A 23,415-nucleotide genomic window follows, 5' to 3' on the forward strand; every position below is an offset into this window, starting at 1 on the left:
GAATAAGGGGTCGGCCATTTAGGACTGAGATGAGGAGAAATTTCTTCACTCAGAGGGTGGTGAATCTTCGGAATTCTCTACCCCAGGGGGCTGTGGTTGCTCAGTCGAATATATTCAAGGCTGAGATCGCTAGATTTTTGGACTCTAAGTGGAGTTGAGGTCGAAGATCAGCCATGATCTTATTGAATGGCGGAGCAGGCTCGAGGGGCCGAATGGCCGACTCCTGCTCCTATTTCTTATGTTCTAGACTAAAGGCAGTGCACCTAAAGGGGGTCGTGAGTCAGGCCAATGACTTGTCCATGTAAAAATGCCTTTCGTTACAGAAACCAACCCAGAGACAAGGCGAGTCTGTTACAGACTTGCAAAGGTAAACATCAACCGTGGCGAGCCATCGTCTGCTGGTTGTGAGTATGGTTGCCATTGCCAACCCTCCAGGGCTGTCCTGGAGTCTCCAGGAATGAAAGGCTAATCTCCAGGACATGGCGGCCAGCAACACCCGGGAGAAAAATCATGTTCTTTTTATTAGTTCTAAAAAAAATATTCAAGATGGGATAAAAAGCTGTTTGACCAGGTGGGGCGGTTGTAGGTGGAAGGTCATGTGATGAAACCTCCAGGAATACGTCCAACCAGAGTTGGCAACCCGAGTTATGAGCCAAGATCCTCTGATCTGAGTCAAATACCTTGATCTGGACAGGGGTCAGTGGAAGAAACTGGTCGTCTCATTGTCCACTCGGCACAGGAGACTTGATCCATATGTCATCTTGGCTGGGATCAGGGAATAAAACTGGGATCTTCCTCTTCACAATGGGCACCCGTTGTGGGCGGGTTCCAAAGAACCCTCTTTAATATTATTAAAACTTTGCTTTAAGTGTCCTTTTAAAAAAAAATTCATTCACTGGATGTGGGCGTCGCTGGCAAGGCCAGCATTTATTGCCCATCCCTAACTGCTCCTGAGAAGGTGGTGGTGAGCCGCCATTTCAGAGGGCAGTTAAGAGTCAACCATATTGATTCTGGAGTCACATATAGGCCAGACCAGGTGAGGACAGCAGATTTCCTTCCCGAAAGGTCATTAGTGAACCAGATGGGTTTTTAGGACAATCTGGTAGTTTCATGGTCACCGTTACTGACACTAGTTTTTTGTTAATTCCAGATTTATTTAATTACCTGAATTTAAATTCCCCACTGCCGTGGTGGGATTTAAACTCATGTCTCCAGATCATTAGTCCAGACCTCTGGATTACAGTCCAGTAACAGAACCACTATGCTACCATTCCCTTGCTCTGTATCTCTGGTCTCTCTGATCCATCTTACTCATTACCTTGGCCCCCACCTTCAGTTTCCTTCTGCCTCACGTTAACGTGGTCAAGATGGCAGGTGGCCATCCATGATTGACGCTGTGAGAATGGCCAACCATGATTAATACTGGGAGCATGGTTAACCATGATTGACGCTGGGAGGATGGCCATACATGATTGATGCTAGGAGGATGGCCAACCATGATTGATGCTGGGAGGGTAGCCAACCACGATTGAGGCTAGGAGCATGGCCAACCATGATGGATGCTGCGAGGATGGCCAACCATGATTGACGTTGAGAGAATGGCCATCCATGATTGACACTGGGAAGTCGGTCAACCATGATTGATGCTGGGAGGATGGCCAACCATGATTGATGCTGAGAGAATTGGCCAACCATGATTGACGTTGAGAGTATGGCCATCCATGATTTACACTGGGAAGTCGGTCAACCACGATTGATGCTGAGAGGATAGCCAACCATGATTGATGTTGAGAGGATAGCCAACCATGATTGATGCTGAGAGGATGGCCATCCATGATTGACACTGGGAAGTCGGTCAACCATGATTGATGCTGGGAGAATGGCCAACCATGATTGATGCTGAGAGAATGGCCAACCATGATTGACGTTGAGAGTATGGCCATCCATGATTTACACTGGGAAGTCGGTCAACCATGATTGATGCTGAGAGGATAGCCAACCATGATTGATGCTGAGAGGATAGCCAACCATGATTGATGCTGAGAGGATGGCCATCCATGATTGACACTGGGAAGTCGGTCAACCATGATTGATGCTGGGAGGATGGCCAACCATGATTGATGCTGAGAGAATGGCCAACCATGATTGACGTTGAGAGTATGGCCATCCATGATTTACACTGGGAAGTCGGTCAACCATGATTGATGCTGAGAGGATAGCCAACCATGATTGATGCTGAGAGGATAGCCAACCATGATTGATGCTGAGAGGATGGCCAACCATGATTGATGCTGGGAGGATGGCCAACCATGATTGATGCTGAGAGAATGGCCAACCATGATTGATGCTGAGAGAATGGCCAACCATGATTGAAACTGGGAGAATGGCCAACCATGATTGAAGCTGGGAGCATGGCCAACCATAATCGACACTGGGAGCCTGGCCAACCTTGATTGACGCTGGGAGGAATGCAGGAGTAGCTGCTGAGGGCAAACCTCCCCTCCAACTCCCTCCCCACCCAACCAACAACCTCCCTCTCATGACCCTCTCTTTACTTAACTCCCAATCTTAGCTGAGCGACCGGTCCTGGGGCTAAGGAGGTGGAGAGCTGTAAAAATAAATCAGCCAGGGTTTCTCCTTCTGATTATTTATGAACAGGTACCGTAGATGTTGGGGGAGGACAGGATGGGGCGTGAGTGTCGGCAGTGCCAGGACTCTACACGGTATCCCCACCGGCAAGTGATTTCATGAGCGAGGTGGGCAGTCGGGCACCAGGCAGATGACAGGTTCAGTTGGCAATGCGATTTATATGCGGGCATCTCTGGCGCGCCACGAATCCCTCGCCACACGCGGCAGTTAATGATCTGAACAGTAATCGACCTAAACACCAGCAAGAGCTCGGTACCAACCTTAAGGACCCGGTAGGCCTCCTCAAAGACTGCCCCTTTGTCTGGGCACAGGCAGATGACGCAGTTCGAGCTGAAATAAATTACAAGCCAAGATGTTTGAAAGTTAAAAATACATTTCATTGGCTCATAGGAACAGGAGGAGGTCATTCAGCCCCTCGAGCCTGTTCCGCCATTTAATTGGATCGTGGCTGATCTGTGTCTCGACTACATTTACTCGCCATAGCTCTGTATCCCGTGATACTCTTACCCAATATAAAAATCTATCGATCTCAGTCTTGAAAGCTCCGATTGAACCTCAGCCTCAACAGCCTTTGGAGAGAGAGTTCCAGATTTCCACTACCCTTTGTACAGATAACTGTAGCTGTAGTAAAGACAGCTGCTTTACGGTAGCTGTAGTAAAGACAACTGCTTGACGGCAGTCGTATAAATAGGAAGCCATCTTGGCCATGCGGCGGCACTGCACGAGCTGGCACTGACTCAAGACCTAATAAAGAATACTCAACGATATCTACTCGTAAGCCTCTTAATACTAAGATATAAGATAACATTACATGGTTCCAGGATTTATAGAACGCACGATACGGGCATACCACAACAATGGAAGGGATAAAACCACCGACTAGCCTGCAACTTGAAGGAAATCTGGACAAAAATTGGCACGAATTCAAACAATGCTTTCTTCTCTACCTCACAGCGATCGACGCCATGACTAGCTCTGGAACATGTAAGGTAGCTTTGTTGCTAACAGTGGCTGGCTCGCAGGCAATCGAGCTGTATAATACATTTACGTTTGCAGCTGAATGTGACAAAAATGATCTGGACAAGGTGATAGATTTGTTCGATAAATACTGCACACCTAAAAAGAATGAAACATTCGAGAGATTTGTTTTTCACTCCCGCGTGCAAAAGCAAGGAGAATCCTTTGATGTTTTTTTGATGGATTTGAAAACAAAAGCACAAACAAGTAACTTTGGAGACTTGAAGGAATCAATGATACGCGATCAGGTCGTTTTTGGAATACTTGACAAGAAGGTGAGGGAGAGAATGCTTAGGGGCAATGACTTAACTTTGGATGCTGCAGTAAAAATATGTCATGCTAGTGAACTCTCAGCCATGCACACGCAAACATTCGATGGGAGAACTACAGCAACGGGCGTGAGAGCGCAGGAACTGGACAACCTACCAGTGGATGTAGTACACAGAAGGGACACAAGAGGGTGCACAGAGTTCAGGACTATGACACCATACGATTGCAGACGGCGCGGCAATAGACATGTGGCAAGACAATGTCCGGCTTATGGGAAGAACTGCGCAAAATGTAAAGGCAGGAATCACTTTGCTAAAATGTGCTTTTGGGAAGAGAAAACCGAAGGTAAAAAGACAGTGCATGCTATTGAGACTGAAGACACGGAATCGGAGACTTTGTATGTTGGAATGGTGCAAAATGACTTAAAACAGGGTAAAGATATGGAAAAGGAAGTACATTCCGTAGGACTAAAGACTGAAGTTTGGATAGCCCCCTTGCTGGTAAATGGCACCATTGTTCCCTTCAAGCTAGATACAGGTGCTAAGGCAAACCTCATAAGCTGGAGTGATGCACGGAATCTCAAAGTGAGACCAAAAATACTGAACAAGACAATGGCTTTGAAGGCGTACAATGGACAAAGTATTGAAACAAAAGGAACGTGTAGGCTGAATGTTAAGGTAACAAATCGCATTCACCCATTGACGTTTGTTATAGTGCCTGAAAGACATGAGTCACTGTTGGGGGATAAGGCATGTGTGGATTTGGGCTTGGTAAAACGAGTCTATACTATTAATGAACTGAACTGTGTGCAGAGTGCCCCCCAAGACAGTACAAATATAAAGCATGATGCTATAACACACAAGTACGCAGATGTATTTCAGGGTTTCGGAGCACTGCCCTTTACATACTCCATCAAACTGAGAGATGACGCACAACCTGTGATTCACGCACCCAGGAGAGTTCCGGTGGCCCTCCGTGAGAAACTGCGGAAAGAGCTAGACCACATGGAGGGACTAGGGGCTAGAAATTTAGTTGATTGCGCCAGCCGTTAGCGCCTTAGGAGGAGTAGATGTCGAGCGCTAGGCGCTTAGCGCCCGGGCGCAGCGCGATCTGCGCCTCGCCCCAACTTCAGTAGACATTTAGCGCCGGCGCAAAGTCTTTGCGCGCGCTCAGCTGCGCGCGCAGATCATGACGTCATTTCCTCGTGCAACGCCCTTTGTGCGCCCCCAACCGGATCTTCAGTCGCGCCGGCCCATTGTGCGCCGGGCGGCCCTAGCGACTGTTGAGTGGAACGGTGCTCAGCCGATGCAGGCCGCGGGGAGCGCAAATTAAAGGGCACTTCCCCTGCACTATAAAAGGCTGCCATTTTGCAGCACTCATTCTTGTGAAACGGCTCTTTGGAGAGAGACCAAGGTAGAGAGCTTACTGCTTTGGCCCAACACTAGGACAGGTACTTTTGGCTTCAGGCCACAGCTTTGCAATTGTCTTTGCCTTCATTGATATCTCATTGTTTGCCAGCATATTACGGGGGCTGCAATGGGTGTCAACGCTGGCTTTCACAATTACATCCAAAGGGCTCACAGACGCCGTGAGAGAGTGGCAGCCCTGGCTAGATGGAGAGGGGGCAACAGGCGTCGGCAAGGGAGGCCTTACCCACCCAGGGTATACCGCCAGCAGTTCTCCTATCTCAACATGTCTGACGAGCAGTGTGTTAGGAGGCTGCGATTCCGAAGGGAGGTGGTCACAGAGATCTGCCAGCTGCTTCAGAGAGATCTGCAGCCACAGCTGAGGTGCAGGACGTCTCTGTCGGTGGCAGTGAAGGTGACGGTGGCTCTCAACTTCTATGCCACTGGCTCCTTCCAATCCGCTGCAGGGGACATTGCCAACATCTCCCAGTTCGCCATGCATTGCTGCATCCGCCAGGTGACCAATGCCCTTTTCAGAAGGAGACGTCAGTTCATCTCCTTCCCCATGACCCTGGACAAGCAGCAACAGCGTGCAATGGGATTTGGAAGAATAGCGGGCTTCCCCATGGTGCAGGGCACCATTGACTGCATGCATGTGGCTTTGCGGGCACCTGTGGAGAATGCCGAGGATTACCGCAACCAGAAGGGCTACCATTCGCTGAACGTGCAGCTGGTGTGTGACCACAGGCAGCTCATCCTAGCTGTCAATGCCCGCTTTCCAGGCAGCAGCCACGATGCCTTCATCCTGCGACAGACTACTGTGGCTGACATGTTCCAGGCACAGCCTCAGCCACGAGGATGGCTTATCGGGGACAAAGGCTATCCGTTGTGTACCTGGCTCATGACCCCGCTCCGCGCGCCCAGGACCCCTGCTGAAGAGGCATACAACAAGAGCCATCAAGCGACCAGGAACATCATCGAACAAACAATCGGCGTCCTGAAGCAACGGTTCTGCTGCCTGGATCGTTCCGGCGGAGCCCTGCAGTATTCTCCGGAGCGAGTCTCCCATTTCGTGGTCGTTTGCTGCATGCTGCACAACCTGGCTATCCGCAGGACTCAGGCACTGCCACCACAGATTGGAGCACCACCTCAGGAGGAGGAGCAGGAGGAGCAGGAGGGAGGCACAAGGTCCAAGGGCCGCCCGTCGGCGGCTTATTGAACGTAGGTTCTAGGCCCCCTCTCAGGGAATGGCTTGTGCCAATGAAAGAAGATGAATGGAGCCGCTCCGCAAGCCCTCAGCCGGTCAAGGCAACAAAGACTTCAAAGTTCAAACATGGACAATCTGAATAAAGAAAATTGTTTATTTCACAAACTCTGTGCCCTTCCCGCATGACAAACAACAACAGAAAAAACCCCCAAAAACCAGTCAGACACATAACTGGCTCCCACAACCTGGAGAGGATGATCAAAACAGTGAAACAAAAATGACCGTGATCCTCGGCCTTCATAAAAAACAAACATAACATTTTCGGCCTTCATAAAAACCAAACACAACATCCTCGGCCTTCATAACAAACAAACACAACTGCCCACACATTCTACTTTTTGCCCCGCGAGGGCGATGCCTTCCGCATCGTTGTGTGGCCCCTGGCCGCCCTGCTGCTCCTCCTCAATGTGAGCCCAGTGGCTGCAGCAAGGCTGGGGGAAGGCTCCTGAGGGGCACATGGCGTGACGGCAGATGCCCTTGGGGGTCGGCCTGCATGAGCTCTGGCCCTCGAGGGGCCGGCTGGTGACTGCTGCAGCTGTGGCTGGGCGGCATCAGTCTGTCCAGCAGCTCGTGGCAGCTGCACTGGTGGAGTGGCAGTGGCGGCTGCAGGAATGGGGGCAAGCTGGCTGATCGCAGGCGCTCGCTGGTCGCCTGATACAGTGGCACTCGCCCGGGCCAGCACTGCAGCATGCGCAGCAATCTGCTGAAGGACAGACCGCTGTGCTCCTGCAGTGCGGCAGGTGCCCTGGCGATGCCTGCCTGACGCAGCGAGTGTGGCAGCAGTTAGTGCCCGTGTTGCCCTGGTCTGTGACCGCATGAGACCAGCCAGTGGCTGGACAGCACGACTGAGCATTTGGATACTAGCTGCCTGTGCTGCCCCGAATTCCTGCAGACTCCTGGCCTGTGCTGCCCCGAATTCCTGGACACTCTTAGCCAGTGACTCTATGGAGTCAGGCATCCGTGCCACTACCACCATGAGCTCAGTGTGCCTACGCTCAGAGTCGACGGCCATCTCCTCTAGGAGGTGCACCTCCTCTGCGCTGACCGTCGCAGGACTGGAGGCCGCATTCACCCTCTGGGGAGAAGGCCGCCGAGCTTCCCCACCCCTCCCGCGTTGCTGCAGGCCGCTGGGCCCCGGAACTTGACTCTCCTCCGACCCTTCCCCCAGGCTCCCCTCCAGGGAAGCCATGTCCCCTACATCGCCATGGGCTGGTGCGGCTGAGGGTGCCACTGATGGGCCGGCTTCCTCTTCCTCCTCCTCCTCTTCCGAGGGGCTGACACTGGCAGCTTGAGGGACCTCCTCCTCACCTGGCGAGTCACCATCTGAAAGCAGGAAGGCACAAGAGTAGCTTTAGAGTGAGGACAGGGCGTCAGAGAGGGAGGCATGAGTGGTGCCATTCACCGCATTGGTCGGACAGTGGCAAAGGATGTTGATCTGATGCGCAAGTGGAACGAGAGAGGTCCAAAAGGTGATGTCCTTACCATTGGTGCCCAGAACAGGGTCGGCATCTTCAGTGGCAACGGGGCCAATCACCCGGACTCCCATAATGCGCTCCATGCGCTGGTCGAGGTCGGTGAGCTCTTGGAGCTGAGGTCGGCCTCCCCCGGTCGCAATCTGGCTACGCTTGTTGTTAGCCAGCTTGGCCTGCAAGAGAAAGGACGGCCTCTAAGTACGGTGTGTAGCCCTGATCTTGTCTGCACTGCCTCCCATGGTCGAATAGCTTGGACAGTGTGTAAAGTGCAGAATGTGCAATTGATGTTCATGCCAGTCCCATAGCTGCTGGATGAGGGCTGGCCATTAGGGCTTTCAGGTCCCTTTGTCCATAATGTGAGGTGCACATGCAAGGATGAGGAGGACACTGGAAAGGGTACTCACCCTGACAATCCGAGTGAGGTCGTTGAACTTCTTCCTGCATTGTACAGGATTCCTGGCAACCACGCTGTTGGATGTCACCCTGTTGGAGACATCCCTCCAGGCTTTGCGGTAGACGCTGGCAGCGGCTTCTTGCCACTGTCAGGAAACAAAACATGGCATCTTCGCTCCACTGAGCTAACCAGCAGCCTCAGGTCACCTTCGCTGAAGCGCTGCGCTCTCTCCCGGGCCTTCTGCATCGTCCTGGGCTGTAAAGAGTTGCAGCAGCAGTGCTCAGGCCTAGGTGGAGGGCTACAGTGTCCAGGGTGTTGCAGGCAAACAAATCGACCCTTCCCCCTTTAAGAGCTGACCGGGGCCAGCGTGTCTGCCGTCAATCAAAAAATCACCGCACCTGCGCTGCGCCCGGCCTCGGCGGTATCACTCAGCACCGCCGGCTTAGCGCCTAAAGATAGTCGTGCATCGCCAGTTTTAGCGCAGCAGCAACCTCTTAGGGCGATGCTACTGAATATCGGCGAAGTGGCCTCGACTTTGCGCCGGGCGCAAACTTCAGCGGCCGCCCGACTTTACCGCCCCAAAAGTGGCTACACTGAATTTCTAGGCCTAGGTGTCATAAAGAAGACTGAGGAACCGACTGACTGGGTAAATTCCATGGTTTGCGTCAATTCAAAAAAGACTGATAAATTGCGTGTCTGCATGGATCCCAAGGACCTTAACGCTAATATAAAAAGAGAGCACTATCAAATCTCTAACAGAGAGGAAATCGTCAGTGAAATGACAGGAGCAAAATTCTTCTCCAAGATGGATGCCTCGCATGGATTCTGGCAGCTGAAACTTGATGAAGAGAGTGCTAAGCTGTGCACTTTTAACACCCCGTTTGGTCGATACTCTTACCAGCGCCTGCCCTTCGGCATTAGCTCCGCCCCAGAAATCTTCCACAGAGCAATGGAGCAAATCATCGAGGGCCTGGATGGTGTGCGGGTGTACGTGGATGATCTGGTAGTATGGGGCTCCACTCAAGGAGAGCACGACACCAGACTGGAAAAAACACTTCAGAGGATACGGCAGTATGGACTCAAACTAAATAAAGACAAATGTCAGTTCAGCGTCAATGAAATCACATTCCTCGGGGACAAGATTTCTGCAGAAGGGATTCAGCCAGACAAGTCAAAGGTAAAGGCCATACATGACATGGAAAAACCAAAGGACAAGAAAGGGGTTCAGCGGGCCCTTGGCATGGTTAATTACCTAGGGAAATTCATTCCAAATCTGGCAGTGAAAACAGCTCACTTGAGAAAACTGCTGCACCAAGAGACAGAGTTCCAATGGGGACATGAACATGAGAATGAATGGAAGGGGCTGCTACACATTCTAGCAAGTGAACCCCTACTGAAGTTCTTCTGCCCTGAAAAGAGGACAAAAGTGTCCACAGATGCCTCTAAGGATGGATTAGGGGCTGTCCTTCTACAGGAAGATGAAGGAGAATGGCGACCAGTGGCATATGCGTCACGCTCCATGACGGCTACAGAGTGCTGGTATGCGCAAATAGAGAAGGAGTGCCTTGGCTTGGCATTTGGGTGTGAAAAATTTCATACCTACATCTATGGACTTCCCAAGGTTATCCTAGAAACTGACCATAAGCCACTGCTAGGGATCGCAAAAAAGAATCTGTGTGACATGTCATCACGGATACAGCGCCTAATGATGAGACTACAATGTTATGATTTTGAGCTCACATATGTGCCAGGGACACAAATGTTCATAGCAGATACACTATCCAGGGCTGCGCCTCGTGCCACACAAAACAGTGAAACAGAAGAGGATGTGGACCTTCATGTGGATATGGTCTATGCATCATTGCCCGCCTCACAGGAACAACTATCAAAGATAGCCACAGAGACATCAAAGGACCCTGTTCTGAGGAAAGTGATGAGAAATCTTCAAGAGGGTTGGAAGAAAGGGTCATGTAAACAATATCATCATATTCAGTCTGAGCTTTCTGTGGTCAATGGACTACTGCTTAAGTGTGACAGGATTGTAGTGCCCATCTCTATGCAACGAGAAATGCTTCACAGGATACATGAAGGGCACCTGGGTGTGGAAAAGTCAAAAAGGAGAGCACGTGAGGCACTCTACTGGCCAAACATGAACTCTGATATTGACCAGATGATCAGTGAGTGTGCTACATGTCAGGAGTATCACTACAAGCAAACAAAAGAGCCCCTCATTACCACAGAGCTCCCATCACAACCTTGGGAAAAGGTAGGAACTGATATTTTTCACTACGAAGGAAAAGACTATTTGTTAGTTATTGATTATTACTCTAATTATCCTGAGATTGCTCTCCTACCCAGCACCACGTCAAGAGCTGTGATAACTCACCTGAAGTCAATCTTTTCCAGGCAGGGCATCCCTCCAACTCTGGTCTCTGATAATGGCTCTCCCTATGCCAGTCATGAGTTTCAGTCGTTTGCTGCAGAGTATGAGTTTAAGCATGTAACCTCCAGCCCGCTCTACCCTCAAGCCAATGGAAAAGCGGAGAAGGGGGTACAGATTGTGAAAAGACTATTGAAGAAAGCAGCACACAGCAACACTGACCCATGATGTCGTACAGGGCGGCCCCGCTGGAAAGTGGCAAGTCTCCAGCTGAACTCTTACTGGGTCGCAAAATCCGTACTCGACTTCCCAGGCATGTCACACCTGATCACAGAGATGAGGTATGGGCAGACAAGGCCCGGAAACTTCAGCGGAAACAAAAAATGCTCCATGACCGCACAGCCACTGCACTAGTGCCTCTACAGGAGAAGGATGTAGTTCTCATTGAAGGGCCTGGGTCATGGAATCAAAGAGCCACCGTTCTACAACAGGTCGCCCCCCAGGTCATACAGTGTTATGACAGAAAATGGCAATGTGTATCGCAGAAACAGGAGGCACCTACTGAAAACCACCGAGACCTATCAGCCGCAGGAGGACAGAGAGGATGAGCTGATGATGGAAATCCGACAGAGTGACGAGGAGATGAGGGCAATGCCACAAAGTGATGAAGTACACAGGGGTGACAATGAGACAAGGGATCCATGTGGTACAGAAATGAACTTAATGGACACAACTGGGTTGGCCCAGCAAATACCCGCTCAGCTACGCAGGTGACAGCGCACCAGAAAGCCTGTCGTTAGACTCGACCTGTAGACAAGGGAAAGACTGTAAACAGCTAATGGACTTCTGGGTGTGGGTAGTGTTTATATGTACCGGCAGTTATTGCAAGGTATAGTTACACTGACAGTTTTTACATGTTGTTAATAGTAATTAATAGTAGTTACACTGACTGTTTTTATATGTTGTTAATATGTGTTCTATGTGTTATGTTATGTTATGGTGTTTACTGTTTATGTCAGCGTTGAGGGGGAAAGATGTACAGATAACTGTAGCTGTAGTAAAGACAGCTGCTTTACGCTAGCTGTAGTAAAGACAGCTGCTTGACGGCAGTCGTATAAATAGGAAGCCATCTTGGCCATGCGGCAGCACTGCACGAGCTGGCACTGACTCAAGACCTAATAAAGAGTACTCAACGATATCTACTCGTAAGCCTCTTAATACTAAGATATAAGATAACATTTGTTAGAATAAAATTTTGCTGGACAAGATTGCTGGACAAGATTTTGCTGGAAAAGACACAAACAACAAATTCGCTGACTGGGACTACTTGAATCACTGCACAGTGAAACATGCCACGCTTACGCATGGCTGGAACAAAGCTCATCTCGTGTCCTGACTGGGACTAATTGAATCACTGAGGACTAACAAGGTTCACTGGTATCCTATCATCGAACTAATCACTTGTATCCTATTATCGAACTAATCACATTCCGCCGGGGAACAAGACGGAACGAAGACCTGAAGAGGCAGAATTGGCAACACAAGTGTGTAAACTCCTGACTGGAGGAAAATAACGATATGCGCTAATAAACGAATTGATTGGATGAATGTAAATGATCTAAAACCAACTTCTTGGAATTGTATATAAGCTCGGCACGTACTACAATCGGGGAGAAGATGCTCTCGCAGACCGCGTGGTTGCAGACTCTTCTCCCAGAGCTCTGTCATTTAATAAAGTTGTCTCTCTTACTCAAAGTCTAGTTTCCGAGGAATCAGTTTTCCTACAACACATTACACCCTTAGCGTGAAGAATTGGTTCCTGACATCACACCTGAATGGCCTGGCTCTAATTTTAAAATTATACCCCCTTGTTCTTGATCCCTCCGCCAGAGAAAAGAAAAAAAAGACTTGCATTTCTATAGCGCCTTACACAACCACCAGACGTTCCAAAGTGCTTTATAGCCAATGAAGTACTTTTTGAAGTGTAGTCACTGTTGTAATGTAGGAAATGCGGCAGCCAATTTGCGCACAGCAAGCTCCCACAAACAGCAATGTGATAATGACCAGATAATCTGTTTTAGTGATGTTGATTTAGGGATAAATATTGGCCAGGAAACCAGGGGTAAACTCCCCTGCTCTTCTTCGAAATAGTGGCCGTGGGATCTTTTACATCCACCTGAGAGGACGGACAGGGCCTCAATTTAACATCTCATCCGAAAGACGGCACCTCTGACAGTGCAGCACTCCCTCAGCACCGCACTGGAGTGTCAGCCTAGCTTTTTGTGCTCAAGTCCCTGGGGTGGGATTTGAACCCACAACCTTCTGACTCAGAGGCAAGAGAGAGAGTGCTCCCCACTGAGCCACAGCCAACAGCCAATATGAAATAGTTACTCTGTATCTACCCTATCGAATCTTAATCATCTTAAATATCTTAATTTAAATACTTCAATCAGATCACCCTTCAATCTGATAAACTCAAGGGAATACAAGCCTAGTCTGTGCAACTTGTCCTCGTAATTTAACCCTATAACCCCTGGTGTAATTCTGGTGAATCTCCGCTGCCCCCGCTCTAAGGCCAAAATGTCCTTCCTGAGGTGCGGTGCCCAGAACTGGATGTTATACATCTGTCAGGGCATTAATAACCAGGGACAGACCAATGGATGTCCCCACTGGCCCTCACCACCTGAGTTGCTTTCCCTCCAATCAGGGGCATAGATTGGGCTCGGGTGTGATGCCTCTCATGGTGCAATATCTGCCCGCACTTGTGGTTTAGGAACATAAGTGCCTTCAGGTGAGTAGCGGAGAGAATTGGCCAAAATAATAAGCAAACATATTATTAAAAGGCATCGAGCACAAACTGATCAGACTTCTCCCCGACTTACACTAGAACATCGAAACTGTTGTACTGAATCCCAGCATCTCCCAACTTCTCAATGTATCCTTGGACAAACTCTGTGTTTGCATCCTTGTATCCAAACTTCTCCTGATGATACGAGATGTACTTGCGCGACACTTGGATCTGCAGTAAAAACAGATGTGCAGTAAGGAAACAGGTTATCGCACACAGCATGGGTTAGATACAGAGTAAAGCTCCCTCTACACTGTCCCATCAAACACTCCCAGGACAGGTACAGCACAGGTTAGATACAGAGTGAAGCTCCCTCTACACTGTCCCATCAAACACTCCCAGGGCAGGTACAGCACGGGTTAGATACAGAGTAAAGCTCCCTCTACACTGTCCCATCAAACACTCCCAGGGCAGGTACAGCACAGGTTAGATAGAGAGTAAAGCTCCCTTTACACTGTCCCATCAAACACACCCAGGGCAGGTACAGCACAGGTTAGATACAGAGTAAAGCTCCCTTTACACTGTCCCATCAAACACACCCAGGGCAGGTACAGCACAGGTTAGATACAGAGTAAATCTCCCTCTACACTGTCCTATCAAACACGCCCAGGGCAGGTACAGCATGGGTTAGATACAGAGTAAAGCTCCCTCTACACTGTCCCATCAAACACTCCCAGGGCAGGTACAGCACAGGTTAGATACAGAGTAAAGCTTCCTCTACACTGTCCCATCAAACACTCACAGGGCAGATACAGCATGGGTTAGATACAGAGTAAAGCTCCCTTTACACTGTCCCATCAAACACACCCAGGGCAGGTACAACACAGGTTAGATACAGAGTAAAGCTCCCTCTACACTGTCCCATCAAACACTCCCAGGGCAGGTACAGCATGGGTTAGATACAGAGTAATGCTCCCTCTCTACTGTCCCATCAAACACTCCCAGGGCAGGTACAGCACGGGTTAGATACAGAGTAAAGCTTCCTCTACACTGTCCCATCAAACACTCCCGGGCCAGGTACAGCACGGGTTAGATACAGAGTAAAGCTCCCTCTACACTGTCCCATTAAACACTCCCAGGGCAGGTACAGCACGGGTTAGATGCAGAGTAAAGCTCCCTCTACACTGTCCCATCACACACTCCCAGGGCAGGTACAGCACGGGTTAGATACAGAGTAAAGCTCCTTCTACACTGTCCCATCAAACACTCCCAGGGCAGGTACAGCACAGGTTAGATACAGAGTAAAGCTCCCTCTACACTGTCTCATCAAACACTCCCAGGGCATGTACAGCACGGGTTAGATACAGAGTAAAGCTCCTTCTACACTGTCCCATCAAACACTCCCAGGGCAGGTACAGCACGAGTTAGATACAGAGTAAAGCTCCCTCTACACTGTCCCATCAAACACTCCCAGGGCATGTACAGCACGGGTTAGATACAGAGTAAAGCTCCCTCTACACTGTCCCATCAAACACTCCCAGGGCATGTACAGCACAGGTTAGATACAGAGTAAAGCTCCCTCTACACTGTCCCCTCAAACACTCCCAGGACAGGTACAGCACGGGTTAGATACAGAGTAAAGCTCCCTCTACACTGTCCCATCAAACACTCCCAGGGCAGGTACAGCACGAGTTAGATACAGAGTAAAGCTCCCTCTACACTGTCCCATCAAACACTCCCAGGGCAGGTACAGCACGGGTTAGATACAGAGTAAAGCTCCCTCTACACTGTCCCATCAAACACTCCCAGGGCAGGTACAGCACGGGTTAGATACAGAGTAAAGCTCCCTCTACACTGTCCCATCAAACACTCCCAGGACAGGTACACAGGTTAGATACAGAGTAAAGCTCCCTCTACACTGTCCCATCAAACACTCCCAGGGCAGGTACAGCACGGGTTAGATACAGAGTAAAGCTCCCTCTACACTGTCCCATCAAACACTCCCAGGGCAGGTACAGCACGGGTTAGATACAGAGTAAAGCTCCCTCTACACTGTCCCAACCCCAATCTCAGGATAGCTCCCTTTTGCAACTATTTTCCATTTCCGGCACCAGTTATTCTGTGTGATTGACCATCTCCTGGCAAATAGGTGCAGTTTTGTGCCGTCCCCATGATGAATTGTGGTGAGATTGACCAAACTCATTTCACGTAGGAAATCAGGAAACCTCATCCCATCAGTCTGGCCTGGATTTGAACCTTGGGGCCTAAAGCACTGTGTGCCAGGTTCTCAAAACATCTTCATGTCCAGCATAGATGTCAGGTTCAATTCAATTCCACAGGCTGGTCCTGCCGGTCACTGTTAAAGAAAGCAAGACTTACATTTCTACAGCACCTTTCACAACCTCAGGTCATCCCAAAGCACTTCACAGCCAATGCAGTGTAGTCACTGCTGTAACGTAGGAAACATGGCAGTCAATTTGCACACATCAAGCTCCCGCAAACAGCAATGAGATAAATGACCAGATATTCAGTTTGTTTAGTGACGCTGGTTGAGAAATAGTGCTATGAGATCGTTCACGGCCACCTGAGGGAGCAGACAAGGCCTCGGTTTAACATTGAAATGTTGACTCTATTTCTCTCTCCACAGATGTTGCCTGGCCTGCTGAGTTTTTCCAGCATTTTCTGTTGTTACCTCGGTTTAACATCTCATCTGAAAGACGGCACCTACGACAGTGCAGCGCTCCCTCAGTACTGCGCTGGGAGTGTCAGCCTGGATTTTTGTGCTTAAGTCTTTGGAGTGGGATTATGAATCCACAACCTTCTGGTTCAGAGGCGAGAGTGCTGCCCACTGAGCCACGGCTGACACTGATGTTTATTTGCGCTGCCTGTTCTTGGGGCCCCGTTGTTGTATTTAGTGGATTGCAATGTTGTTTTAAGCTGGCCTGCTGTTGCTGATGATTGTACTGCATTTTACTAGGCATTGCATGACCAAACTTGTCATCGACTGGGCTAGATTTGTACCCAGGTCCGAGAGGGGAAGAAGAATTGAAATGGTTGGTTGAGCTTCCCCCCTCCTCCTTTCTGCTCTTCCCATTCCTCCACCCTCCCCCTTATTGATAAGATGAAATGGTTAAGTGTTGGCCGGCTATTCCACTCTAGGAGGCATCATAGCCCAGCCAGTCTGTCCTCACTCAATATCCACATGTACAGCGTGTCAGCTGTGTCTCAGTGGGGAGCACTCTCTCTCGCATCTGAGTCAGAAGGTTGTGGGTTCAAGTCCCACTTCAATAAGACTTGAGCACAAAAATCCAGGCTGACACTCCCAGTGCAGTGCTGAGGGAGTGCTGCACTGTCGGAGGTGCCGTCTTTCGGATGAGATGTTAAACTGAGGCCCCGTCTACCCTCTCAGGTGGACGTAAAAGATCCCATAGCTGCTATTGGAAGAAGAGCAGGGGAGTTGTGTCCTGGGGCCAATATTTATCCCTCAACCAACATCACTAAAACAGATTATCTGGTCCTTTATCACATTGCTGTTTGTGGGAGCTTGCTGTGTGCAAATTGGCTGCTGTGTTTCCTACATTACAACAGTGACTACACTGCAAATTGGCTGTGCTGAGGTTGTGAAAGGTGCTATAGAAATCCTAGTCCTTTCTTTCTTCATGTTCACTGTCAAATGCCCCCTGTTGGAAAGTATGTGTAGATGCATGTTTGTGTGCACGTTGGTTAAGGACAAGATCGAGTTCAGCTGTGATGCTTTTCACAGTTCAATAACTTACCACCCCTTATTGTTTTGGCTTACATGTGAAGAATGATCACTTAGGTGAGGTACCAGAGAGTGACCCCAGGAATGAGTCAGAAGTGGAGGCAAGAATATTGGCAGAATGAAGAGAATTAAACCAAAGAAATATTGATCCTGGAGTCTATCCTAGAGGACAACAATCACAGTGTTAATAATTCTCCTATTGTCTTACCAGCTCGTCAGTCATGTCCACTCCAGTTACATGGCCAGTAGGTCCCACCAGCTTGCTCAGGATATAGCTGTCTCGGCCAGACCCACTTCCCAGATCCAACACACAACATCCTTCCAGCCTCTCTGGGACCACGAGTCCACATCCGAAATACCTGGAAAACAAATGAGAAAACGGACAGGGGCAGAGAGAAAAAGAGAGAGAGAGACAGACAGAGAGTGACAGAGAGAGAGAGAGACAGAGAGAGACAAAGAGACAGAGAGAGAGCGAGACAGAAAGCGAGACAGAGAGAGAGAGAGACAGACAGAGAGAGAGAGAGACAGAGAGAGACAAAGGGACAGAGAGAGAGCGAGACAGAGAGCGAGATAGAGAGAGAGAGACAGACAGAGAGAGAGAGAGACAGAGACAGAAACAGAGAGAGAGATAGAGACAGACAGATTGACAGAGGAAGAGAGAGAAAGAGAGAGAGATATATTGACAGACGCAGAGAGAGACAGACAATGAGAGATGACAGATACAGAATGAGATAGGGAGACAGAGGAAGTGAAAGACAGGGATAGAGAGAGATTGTGAAAGCGATAGAGACGAAGAGATAGACAGAGGGAGAGAGAGATGCTGTGGTTAGTAATCACCTTCATTACACCTCCAGCAGTTTTTACTGTCACGTTTAAGGAATCAATTTGCTGGATGGCCCTGATTGTGATCAGTGAGCAATAGTCTTGTGAGTGTGTCACAGGGGTGGGAGTGGGGGATAAAATAACACAGTACACTGTAAAAAACAGATACAGTATTGCACATTTCTTCCATTAATTGGGCGGAGGTGACTGGCTTGTTTGGACCTGGGTTTACATGGAGTCCAGATTCATGGGACGAAAACAAACTTTCCTACTGCCCACAGGATCTCTTAGCCTGCCCACCAACTCCACTTAGCCTGCCCACTGTGTGTCATGCTGGTGCCATTAGCCCAGCCACCAAGCCCCAGACTGGTCTCATTAGTTTGACCATAGAATCATAGAATGGTTACAGCACAGAAGGAGGCCATTCGGCCTGTCGAGCCCGTGCCGGCTCTCTGCGAGCACTTCAGCTAGTCCCACTCCCCCGCCCTTTCCCCGTAGCCCTGCAATTTCTTTTCCTTCACGTACTTATCCTTCTTCTTCTTCTTAGGCAGTCCCTCGCAACCGAGGATGACTTGCTTCCACATTAAAAATGAGTTTGCAGGTGACTGATGAGACCAATGCAGAACCTACAGTCTCTGTCACAGGTGGGGCAGACGGTGGTTGAAGGGGCGGGTGGGTGGGGTGCTTGGGTTGACGTGCGCTCCTTGCGCTGCCTGCGCTTGCTCCCAGCGAAGAGACACGAGGAGTTCGGCACCTTCCCGGATGCTTCTCCTCCACTTTGTGCGGACTTGGGCCAGGGATTCCCAGGTGTCGATGGGGATGGTACACATTTTCAAGGAGGCTTTGAGGGTGTCCTTGAAGCATTTCCTCTGCCCACCTGGGGCTCTCTTGCCATGCCGGAGCTCCGAGTAGAGCGCTTGTTTTAGGAGTCTCGTATCGGGCATGAGGACAATGTGACCCGTCCATCGGAGCTGATCGAGCGTGGTCAAAGCTTCGATGCTGGGGATGTTGGCCTGAGCAAGAACACTGACGTTGGTGCGCGTATCCTGCCAATGGATTTGCAGGATCTTGCGGAGGCAGCGTTGGTGGTACCTCTCCAGTGCTTTGAGGTGGCTGCTGTACATGGTCCATGTCTCTGAGGCATACAGCAGGGCAAGTATCACTGCTGCCCTGTAGACCATGAGCTTAGTGCTGGGTTTGAGATCCTGGTCTTCAAACACTCTCTTCCTCAGGCGACCGAAGGATGCACTGGCACACTGAAGGCGGTGTTGGACTTTGTTGTCGATGTCTGCCCTTGTTGACAGTAGGCTCCCAAGGTATGGAAAGTGGTCCACGTTGTCCAAGGCCTTGTCGTGGATTTTGATAATCGGGGGGCAGTACTGTGTGGCGGGGGCAGGTTGGTAGAGGACCTTTGTCTTACGGATGTTTAGTGTAAGGCCCATGCTCTCGTACGCTTCGGTGAAGGTGTTGACAATGGTTTGGAGTTCGACCTCCGAGTGAGCGCAGACGCAAGCGTCGTCTGCATATTGTAATTCGACGACAGAGGATGGGACGACCTTGGATCCGGGCTGGAGGCGACAGAGGTTGAACAGTTTCCCGTTTGTTCTGTAAATTAGCTCCACTCCAGTGGGGAGCTTACTGAGGGTGAGATGGAGCATTGCAGCAAGGAAGATCGAGAAGAGCATTGGTGCGATGACACAGCCTTGCTTGACCCCGGTTCGTACGCGAATTGGGTCTGTGGTGGAACTGTTGGCCAGGATCACGGCTTGCATGTCATCGTGAAGCAGGCGGAGGATTGTGACAAACTTTTGAGGGCAGCCGAATTTGAGGAGGACACTCCATAATCCCTCATGGTTGACAGTGTCTTATCCAATTCCCTTTTGAAAGCCATGATTGAGTCTGCCTCCACCACTCTCTCAGGCAGTGCATTCCAGATCCTAACCACGCGCTGCGTAAAAAGGTTTTTCCTTGTGTTGCCTTTGGTCCTTCTGCCAATCACCTTAAACCTGTGTCCTCTGGTTCTCAACCAATCTGCCAATGGGAACAGTTTCCCTCTATCTACTCTGTCTAGACCCCTCATGATTTTGAACACCTCGATCAAATCTCCTCTCAATCTTCTCTGCTCTAAGGAGAACAACCTCATCTTCTCCAGTCTATCCACGTAACTGAAGTCCCTCATCCCTGGAACCATTCTTGTAAATCTTTTCTTCACCATCTCTAAGGCCTTCACATCCTTCCTAAAGTGTGGTGCCCAGAATTGGACACAATACTCCAGTTGAGGCCGAACCAGTGTTTTATAAAGGTTCATCACAATTTCCTTGCTTTTGTACTCTACGGGCTGCATTTTGCCAGTGTGGGCGGGCTGGGGCGTGTCAGTGTGGGCGGGCTGGGGCGTGTCAGTGTGGGCGGGCTGGGGCGTGTCAGTGTGGGCGGGCTGGGGCGTGTCAGTGTGGGCGGGCTGGGGCGTGTCAGTGTGGGCGGGCTGGGGCGTGTCAGTGTGGGCGGGCTGGGGCGTGTCAGTGTGGGCGGGCTGGGGCGTGTCAGTGTGGGCGGGCTGGGGCGTGTCGGTGTGGGCGTGCTGGGGCGTGTCAGTGTGGGCGGGCTGGGGCGTGTCAGTGTGGGCGGGCTGGGGCGTGTCAGTGTGGGCGGGCTGGGGCGTGTCAGTGTGGGCGGGCTGGGGCGTGTCAGTGTGGGCGGGCTGGGGCGTGTCAGTGTGGGCGTGCTGGGGCGTGTCAGTGTGGGCGGGCTGGGGCGTGTCAGTGTGGGCGGGCTGGGGCGTGTCGGTGTGGGCGTGCTGGGGCGTGTCAGTGTGGGCGGGCTGGGGCGTGTCAGTGTGGGCGGGCTGGGGCGTGTCAGTGTGGGCGGGCTGGGGCGTGTCGGTGTGGGCGTGCTGGGGCGTGTCAGTGTGGGCGGGCTGGGGCGTGTCAGTGTGGGCAGGCTGGGGTGTGTCAGTGTGGGCGGGCTGGGGCGTGTCAGTGTGGGCGGGCTGGGGCATGTCAGTGTGGGCGGGCTGGGGCGTGTCAGTGTGGGCGGGCTGGGGCGTGTCAGTGTGGGCGGGCTGGGGCGTGTCAGTGTGGGCGGGCTGGGGCGTGTCAGTGTGGGCGGGCTGGGGCGTGTCAGTGTGGGCGGGCTGGGGCGTGTCGGGTGGAAATCGTGTCAGGACCCCGACTCCTAAGTGAAGTGTTGAAAAAATGCGATTTTCCCCTAATTGGGCAATTGATTTCCTGCGTGTGGGAACCCCTGGCCCAATGAGTCTTTTCATACAGAAAGTCGCCTCCGATGACGTCATTAGTGCTGCTGGATTTAAGGCCTGCAAGCAGCCTGGCTTCCTCTGGAGACTGCAAACGTTTTGCAAATTGTATGAAGGAGTTGATTTCCCGACAATGTCCACGATCAAGCAAAAGTGTGCTCCTCGGTTTGATGAGCCCTCCCTCCAAGCTCTGGTGCACGGAGCCAGATGTAATAAGGAGGTGCTCTTCCCTTCCTCAGGGAGAAAAAAGCCACCCCAGCAGACTAAAGCTGTGTGGCTGCAAGTGGCCCAGGAGGTGATCTCCATTTCAATGTGTCGCAGAACCTGGCTGCAGTGCAGGAAGAGGTTTCATGACCGTCTCCGCACAGGAAAAGTGAGTATGACTTTCCCATCACCCTCAATCTGATCCCCATCGCCTCTCCTCACCAGCACTCTGCTTTGCCAACCTCTTCCTCCACATCCGATTTGACACTTACATCCCTGCACCCTTATCCATTCTCTCTCTCTCTATGGTCACATTCACTTAACTATTCGACCATGCAGCCCTCACACTCCCCATCACTGTGATGCAATGACAACAACAACTTACAACACACAGGGAGGGCCCTTTGTCTCCTTCTAAGCATCTATGCTATGGATTCTCTACACTCACTCCTTCATTCTAACTCAAACTCCACTTGTGTCCCTCATTGCAGGAAGACAGCCCACAATAAGAGGGAAAGAGCCATGACAGGAGGAGGGCCACCCTCAGTAGCCCAGCTCACCACCTCGGAGGAAGCGGCCCTGGAAATCGCTGGGATCGAGGAGGATTCCCAAGTAGGGGGCGGACAGACGGGCGCATCACAGCAAGCTGGTGACAGAATAGTTTGGCATCTCTCTCATTGACATTGCATGAGTCACTGATAATTAATCTGATGCTCTAACAGGTTGACTTATGATCATCTGCAATATGCAATGTGCATGTAACCTTGGCCTCATATCTCTAACTCTTTCCTTTACTCCCCCACAGGACCATCGAGAGCCCCCGTTCCCCACTGTCCAGGAGGAAGAGCCTGAGCTTCCAGACTCCTCAGATGAAGCTGCAACCTCTGAGGGCGCAGCGTCAGCAGAATTCAGCGCACCCAGCACCAGCGCAGACACTCACACCTCGGTGGGACCTTCGCAAGATAGAGTAGTGTTGGCACCTGGTGTATCACAGCTCACAAGTGAGCATCAGCAGATGGTGGAGACAGGGTCAGCGGTGGAGAGTCCTCGTTGGAGGGCGCAGGACTCTGCCAGCTCGGCTCAGCTGCATGACGACCCTGTGCCTCCGGGTCCATCCAGAAGGAGAGCGGTGCTGGGACTCCAGGAACAGGTGCAGGAACCTCTGGCAGGTTTTGTCTCCAGGATCGCTGCGAGTGTGGAGCGAATGGAGGAGTCCATCACGAACATGAGCAGAGCCTTTGTGGAGGCATTGGCGCATGAACGCATCACAGCAGAAAGGATGGCAACCTTGAGCAGGCTTGAGGGGCCGATTGGCCTACTCCTGCTCCTATTTCTTATGTTCTATGTTCTTAACCTCTGTGGAAAAGGTGGCTAACTCCATGGTAAGGCTGGCTACCGTAGAGGAGAAGATGGCTACGGTAGAGGAGAGGATGGCTATGGTAGAGGAGAGGATGGCTACGGCCATGGAGGAGCTTAGTCGCCAGGGTATGGAAAACATGGTAATTGTTCAGAATAGAGTGACATCTCTTGAGGAGCGATGGTCAGCTATTGAGCATACAAACCAGACCTTCATGGAAGTTCTCTGGCGTAGGACTTCCAGTGCAGAAACGGGTCCTCATGGCCCCACTGAAGTGTAGCAAGGTGCTCTCCAGCCACTTGCTAGCTCTGAAGTGGGGCTGACCCATGAGAGGGATGTTGGTGGCAGAGAACAAGGAAGTGGGGGCTCCTCGCCA

General features: G+C 50.8%; 1 protein-coding gene across 3 annotated transcripts in view; it reads right to left on the reverse strand.

The window, feature by feature from the left end:
• LOC147107892 (arsenite methyltransferase) overlaps positions 1-23,415 on the reverse strand; it is a 76,492-nt gene that overhangs the window by 18,271 nt on the left and 34,806 nt on the right. For all 3 annotated transcript variants that reach the window (XM_086007274.1, XM_086007273.1, XM_086007272.1), the window contains exons 3-5: positions 17,615-17,765; positions 13,738-13,874; positions 2,910-2,979 (exon numbers count right to left, since the gene is read on the reverse strand). In XM_086007274.1, the coding sequence (XP_085863400.1) occupies positions 2,910-2,979; positions 13,738-13,874; positions 17,615-17,765 (358 nt within the window). The remainder of the gene's footprint in view (positions 1-2,909; positions 2,980-13,737; positions 13,875-17,614; positions 17,766-23,415) is intronic.

The sequence above is a fragment of the Somniosus microcephalus genome, chromosome 14, assembly GCF_052327205.1.
Source record: "Somniosus microcephalus isolate GS21.2 chromosome 14, FLI_Smic_1.0, whole genome shotgun sequence".
Lineage (NCBI taxonomy): Eukaryota > Metazoa > Chordata > Chondrichthyes > Squaliformes > Somniosidae > Somniosus > Somniosus microcephalus.